The sequence below is a fragment of the Ascidiella aspersa genome, chromosome 6 (genome assembly GCF_963924565.1).
Source record: "Ascidiella aspersa chromosome 6, kaAscAspe10.2, whole genome shotgun sequence".
Lineage (NCBI taxonomy): Eukaryota > Metazoa > Chordata > Ascidiacea > Phlebobranchia > Ascidiidae > Ascidiella > Ascidiella aspersa.
Window position 1 is genome coordinate 11087287 of NC_139452.1, and position 6750 is coordinate 11094036.

The 6750-nt window shown below is 37.7% G+C and overlaps 1 protein-coding gene across 1 annotated transcript; it reads right to left on the minus strand.

Moving 5' to 3' along the window:
- Positions 1–3378: 3378 nt before the first annotated feature.
- LOC146139706 (uncharacterized) lies at positions 3379–6234 on the minus strand. Its single transcript, XM_083391364.1, has 5 exons — positions 5957–6234; positions 5153–5272; positions 4119–4193; positions 3935–3988; positions 3379–3827 (listed from the first exon to the last, which is right to left on the minus strand). Exons 1-5 carry the CDS (start codon positions 6163–6165, stop codon positions 3740–3742), a joined length of 546 nt encoding a protein of 181 aa, XP_083247490.1. The 5' UTR covers positions 6166–6234; the 3' UTR covers positions 3379–3739.
- Between the last annotated feature and the right edge of the window lie 516 nt (positions 6235–6750).

Here is a 6750-nt window from a genome sequence, read left to right on the forward strand (position 1 = left end):
CAAAATGAATATCCAATCCTTTCCAGAAGGGCATTAAACTTTCTGATTCAATTTCCTTCAACTTATTGCTGTGAGGTAGGATTTTCTGCAATGGTAGGCTATCTATCAAAACGAAATATCGAAACAAGTTTGCGATTGACAATGAAATGAGATGCTGTCGATTCTCCACTTTGCCTAGATTTGACCACTTTATAGCACAAAAACAGTATCAGCCTTCCCACCGACTTGTTTAGTTTTTTAACACTAGAATTACCGCGCGGTGAACACACCTAGAATTACCGCGAGCGGTCAAAATGACCGTTTGTATAATAAAGAAAAAAAAGTCATAATAACTTAGATTTATTTCATTCTATAAGTTCCCTTTACTATTGAGCGACCTTATCCTTTGTAAGTGTTAGATTAATACGCTGTGCTCCATTATAATATCATGTTCTGAAATATACTTTAGAAGCCATATCTACGAATTGATGCATTGTTGGCTTTCAACCTGCTTTTTAGCTGCGTAAGGAAAATTTGTTTTCTTTACAACTAACATGAATATTGAAATTGATTGTAAAACAATAAGTTTTTAATTGGGTTAAAAACAGCAAACAGGCATTTTTATTATGCTGATTGTCACATGGACCACAAATAGCTATCCAAGGTATACAAGAACCAAAAAATTAGCAGCGCTTAGCGCAATCTACACATTCAAGTTTCACACAAGTTATACACTATCAGGAATCTAATCTACAGCATCCACAATACATTTTTGCATTTTATTTTGTCGACAGTCCACATTAGTTTGGAATTAATGAAAGACACACACAAACATATGTGTTTAATAACATCCGTGATCTAGCCCCTCGGAAGCCCCTCGGTATTGGCGCATGATTGTTTCTCGACTCGCTCCTCTCTGAGCCTGCATAGCTCAGTTGGTAGAGCGACGGTCCCGGCTTGACCGGAGGTCGTCAGTTCGAACCTCACTGCAGGCCAGTTGTTTTTCTGGCTTGCTCTGCTTGCATCATAGATCGACAGATTCGGCGAGTCTGCGATGGCTTTTTGGTGTACTTATTGATACGGAAGCCGTAATCGTTGGTCATAAAGCAACTTTCGAGGGGCTAGATCACAGATGTTATTAAACACATATGTTTGTGTGTGTCTTTCATTGATTGATACGGACTGATGATCCCCAGTGTGAAGTTGCTTGTACTAACAAAATGTGCAAGTATTGGCGCATGGTTGTTTCTCGACTCGCTCCTCTCTGAGCCGGCATAGCTCAGTTGGTAGAGCGACGGTCCCGGCTTGACCGGAGGTCGTGAGTTCGAACCTCACTGCAGGCCAGTTGTTTTTATGGCTTGCTCTGCTTGCATCATAGATCGACAGATTCGGCGATTGGCGCATGGTTGTTTCTCGACTCGCTCCTCTCTGAGCCTGCATAGCTCAGTTGGTAGAGCGACGGTCCCGGCTTGACCGGAGGTCGTGAGTTCGAACCTCACTGCAGGCCAGTTGTTTTTCTGGCTTGCTCTGCTTGCATCATAGATCGACAGATTCGGCGAGTCTGCGATGGCTTTTCGGTGTACTAGTTTGGAATTACTTTCGCTTCCTGCTTCCGTCAACCATCGAATTTGGATAAGAATTGTTGAGTCAAAATTATGAACTAACATGTGACTAACTGTTACCAGCTACTGCAGCAATTGTTGCATGGTTGTTTACAAATAATAGCGACACAAATAGCTATCGTTTGAGGCGATATAATTCGTGGAGGAATTAGAATTTTCTTTACGGTCAAAATGCCGTTGGCGGTAATTTAAGGTAAATCGATTCCTATCTCATACTGTGGTTATTCTAATAAACTAAAAATTTAAATACCAAAAGGTGACATAGACTTAGGAATAGTCAGGAAGTTTTAATATTCTAACAGTTACCTAAGCGGAGATATAAACGATTGAAAATCAAAAACGGTCAAAATGACCGCACCGGTAATTCTAGTGTTAACAGGCATTTCAGTGTAAATTATGACGTCATGTTCGTGTTGTTTTACAATTATTAGGGTAAGCTGCAATTTGTTATTTTTTGAAAAGGGGTAATTGAATTCCGTCATTTTCTTCTCTGGGGTAACGATATAAAAAAGGTTAAGAACTCGCCCTACGGCCTACACCAGGGGTCGGCAACCCCTGGCACGCGAGATGATTTTACATGGCACGCCAAATGATTTAACGCCACGTTATATCGCCTTAAGAAAATGCAATCATTCACTACTACATCATTAACAATATCATGACATCACTAATACTAGCGCTAACTAAATGGTTGCACAAATTTTCAGTTCGTGTCTTAACTGTTGTATTTAACATTATTTTTTGTCGGCGTTAAACTTGTTGTTTACCACTAACCGTTCGTATTACGCTACAATGGCCTAAAATCGACGTAATGTGCACTGCGATAAAGTAGGGCAATGGGCATACTATGTAAGCACGACTAGCACGTACAATCGTGCATTTATGTGCGACTAAGAAACCAAGCTAAAAACGAAACTTATAGTTAACTGTTCTAGGTATTGGCTGAAAAGCGTCCAAGTACATTCCAAAATAGAGGGCACAGTTTTGTGTGTTCGTGACAGTAATTTTTTACAGAGGGTTATTTCGAAACTGATAAATAACTGTAAATTGTTAGGGCGGAATAGCAATGGGTGAAATACAAGTTGTAGAGTCTGAGCTGGACTCGCGACAAGATGAAATTGCACACATTTGCCGCAGTCGGGGTTGCTTTTATCCGACACCGCAGTCCTGGTTGCCAGTGCAGAACAAATCATAGAAACATGTTTGGCACGTGAGTTGTTTATATCTTGACATTAGTCATCAACTGGCACACTGCATACGAAAGGTTGCCGACCCCTGGCCTACCACCCTATGTTTATCCAAAAGTTTTAGGTAGTCTTTGAATTTATTCTGCTTAAGTTTTGTGTTTAGGTGGCGTTCGAAAAACTTTTTAAAAAATATTTCAAATTTTGTTGGCGAAGACAGTTTTCCAATTTTTGGTTTTTAAAAACCTACAAACTTTTTATGTAAAAATTTTTTTATAACATTCCGACTACCCTCATACAAAATAAAAATATATATTCAAACTAGATACTAATTTTTTCCCAAAAAATTTACCTTCCGGAAGTAACACATAACATTCCAGCAGAATATGGCATACAACAGATCAGGACAAAACAAACTTTTGAAACACATACGTTAAAAAATGCTTGAACATCTAAACATGAAATCAAATTATTACTAAAAAACACTTTCGTTGAGTAAAAAACTAACTTTTAAGTACCTGTAGCTCTGAATTAGACTGGACAAATTTACTAACTTTCTAAAATAGTTTTTATTCAGCATTGTAAAAAAGATCTTTCGTATAAAGTTTATTACATAACCAAATATTCAAATCGAAGCGCTAAAAAGATTGTACAGAGTTACCAGTTTTGGTGGTTAGTTCCGGTGACTCTTTTCAGATGAACAAAATTATATTTAGCCAAGGTTTTAAGTTTAAATATTTCGAAGCAGCGCACAAGTATACATTTTGTAAAATACATAAATCATCGAAACCTACTTAAAACAATGTATACTCGTCAATCACAAAGCTTGGGTGTATGTGACAAATCAGACAAAAATTCACAAAGATTTACAAAACGTGCAGGAGCGTGGGTACAACAGATTCCTGCACAAAACCTGTAAGCTGGAAGTGTTTTTATTGCAGTTACGCTTTGTGTTTATGAACGACTTCTACTCCGACTGTACTTCCCTCTGGCTGGGCTCACAGAACGACTCGGGGACCTCCGTTTGTCTGGTGTGGCCGACCTGCATAAAATACATGGTGAGAAACTTAAACTTGAGAATTAACTAAAAGTGTTCATTCATAATGCTTTAAATATTAGGATCCCTTGCCATGATAGGTAAAATCTTACCTCCTTGGGCTTACGCTTCTGTCTCGTTTGTAGGGCGATCTACTTGCACTTAAGCTGTAAAACAATAATTAGTTAAGAAACATTAGAGGAACAAAACAATATTTATTAACTTTATATGAAAAATCTTATAAATTTATCACAAAAGTTAGCAATAAATAAAATAACTGATTCGTTTAATCTATACCTTCTTTTCCTTCGTGGTGAGCGACTGTAACTCCTAGAGCGATCTCTACCTCTTCTTGGGCTTCTCGAGCGGGACCTACAAAAATATCTGGATTAATAACATGCAGAAAATAGATTTTTTTCACCCTTACCAATTGCACTCTTTTCAAATCAAAAGCAACTCTAGGTGCATCCCATATATTGGAATAGGAATAATTGATTTTTCCCGAATAAGAAACTTTAGTGTAACTTGCAGATCTCTAGTGTAACTTGCACAAGTAAATCAAGCATTCCACAATGTCCCGGAAATGAACAGTTAACCCATGAATTACTAAAATACTCCGGAACAAATATATTCATTTAAATAAACATTTAACTTGTCCTAAAGTGCTGATGTCTACAAAGATTTTATTTTTTTAAAAGCTACTCCGCAGGCCTATCCAGACAAGTAGAATAATGTGCAACTTGAATTATTCTATCTCCGGATAAATCTAGCATTGGAAAATACTCAAAAGCTAATCAGATTTGATCTAATTCTACATTTAGACAACAGAGAGAAGCAAACCAATTATCAAGTTGTGGTTTGAAGCAACTTCTCAAATGAAGTGTTGCTACTGAGAAGAGTTGAGTTGGCAAAATTGTGGTCGCTGTTTGGATGTTTGCGGTGATGGGTCGGGACTGGGTCGATGAGGCATTAGTACTGTAGTAGCGCGTGGACTATTTTAAGTTGGTTGACACAGAAGAGCTGCTATGCAGTATGTGGGCGAGGCGGTGTGTAGAATTAAATAGTAGTTAAGAGCGCCGGTAAATGGTGCAGTTTGGCAAGGAAAGAAGTGTTGAAGAAGAGCCTGGGAAAATGGTTATAATGGTAATGTTATTAAAGTCACTTTGCTTTAAATGGCAACTGCAACATTTGCAACTATGGCAAACCTGTGGTTTCAGAAACTCATTTCTAGCATTCCAATAAAAAAAATAATGTATTTTAGGACAAAAAATTAAAATTAAGTGTTAGTAAACATTCCCATGTTAGTTTAAGCGTAATAATTTAGACCAGACCTGTCATATCTGTTTGGTCTTCTTCTGTCATCGTAGTCTCTACCGCCACCTCGTCTGTCATTGCCACGTCGGGTCTGTCCACTTGACAACTCTACACGAGCTCTAGCCCCACAGATTGACCTTAAAAAAAGTATTATATGCTTACATTAAACCAGTGTTTTTATTGATGCACACACAAATCGCTTTACATAGGACCTTTGGTGCCTTGACTGCATTATATTTTCTGGCCACCAAAAAAACAAAATATGAAATATAAATTTCAGAAAAATTATTTTTTTATGGATACACTGATATTTCCTAGCAAATGACATCACTGGAATGATTTTGGGCAGTATTTCACACCAATAATCGTTGGTTGGAAAGCACAGGAATGCAATTTGTTTTGGTGTGTAATACTTGCCCAAAACCCTGGCAGTAACATAATTTGGCCAACCATTTCATAGCGTTACTATGAAAATAGCTTTTTTGGCAGATAATTCAGCAGGCTAAGGCTTCCGAAAATTAATTGATGACTACTGAGTAGATATTTAACCTCCAACCTTTGTTTTAAAATGTATTTTTGTCAAAGTTACATGGTTAGGAAAATAAGAAAAAATTAAAACATATTAAAGACCAGGCGAAAATAAATCTTTACAGTAACAAAACGAGTTGTCAAAATTGAAACTTGACCCACCCAAACCCAATCTTGCACCTTAACCCAAATAATGTTCGCAATATAACCCCCTGGACGAAAATGTGGTTGGATTGTAGATCAGCGCCAACTTATATAATAGAGTAATTAAAGAAAATGATCAAACCACAAACCTTCCGTCAAGGGCTCGAACTGCGTCATCTGCATCTCTGCTGTCTTCGAACTCAACAAAAGCAAAACCGGGAGGGTTTCTTGCGACCCACACGTTCTTCAGGATTCCATAGTAGCCAAAAACCCGTTCAAGCTCGTTTTTCGAGCCTTGGGTGCCTAAGTTTCCAACGTACACTTTGCAGTCGAGCGGTCCAGAGTTTCGGTAGGACATTTTGTTGCGAACTATTGTTTTTACAGCTACCAGTCAACGCAACGTTATTTTACAACTACTTCTTCACTGAAAACGTTGCAATGGCGGAACAAGCAGCTACGGGCGTTGCGCATGCGCAATGGGCGGATGGTTACCAACTTGAATTCATACGCGTAAAACATTGGACTCTTTCTCAATGTTAAGCGTTCTGTTTCGTTGTAAAGGTTCAAATCACTAAAGTATAGTTATTTTTTTAATTCATTCCACATTTTTTTAATTAAATTGAAAATAACCTGAATATTGCTGCTACTTTTGGAATACATTTTATTGTACCATTTTGATCACGTGACGTGTTTGATTCGCATGACTAGTAAGAATAAGAATTGGTTTTGTCGATCTTTCTTGCTAGTTGCATTTTACGCGTTATAGTTGTAGCAAAACGAACTATGGCATTTAGGAAACCATAATCTAGTTAATCGCTAAACTTTTCTTACCGAAACGCATGCAAATATCAAGAGATGACATTTTCATAACATGACGTCATAAAACACGCAACCTATAGAAATTTGCTTTTCTCTAACGATTTTGTGCGACAATATGTAACTG

Excerpts from the sequence above, each read along its gene's own strand:
- LOC146139706 (XM_083391364.1), bottom strand. The coding sequence starts at position 6,165 with ATGTCCTACCGAAACTCTGGACCGCTCGACTGCAAAGTGTACGTTGGA. Across the intron at positions 4,194-5,152 it reads AGACCAAACAGATATGACAG|GTCCCGCTCGAGAAGCCCAA; the intron begins GTCTGGTCTAAA and ends ATATTTTTGTAG. Across the intron at positions 3,828-3,934 it reads AGAAGCGTAAGCCCAAGGAG|GTCGGCCACACCAGACAAAC; the intron begins GTAAGATTTTAC and ends TATTTTATGCAG.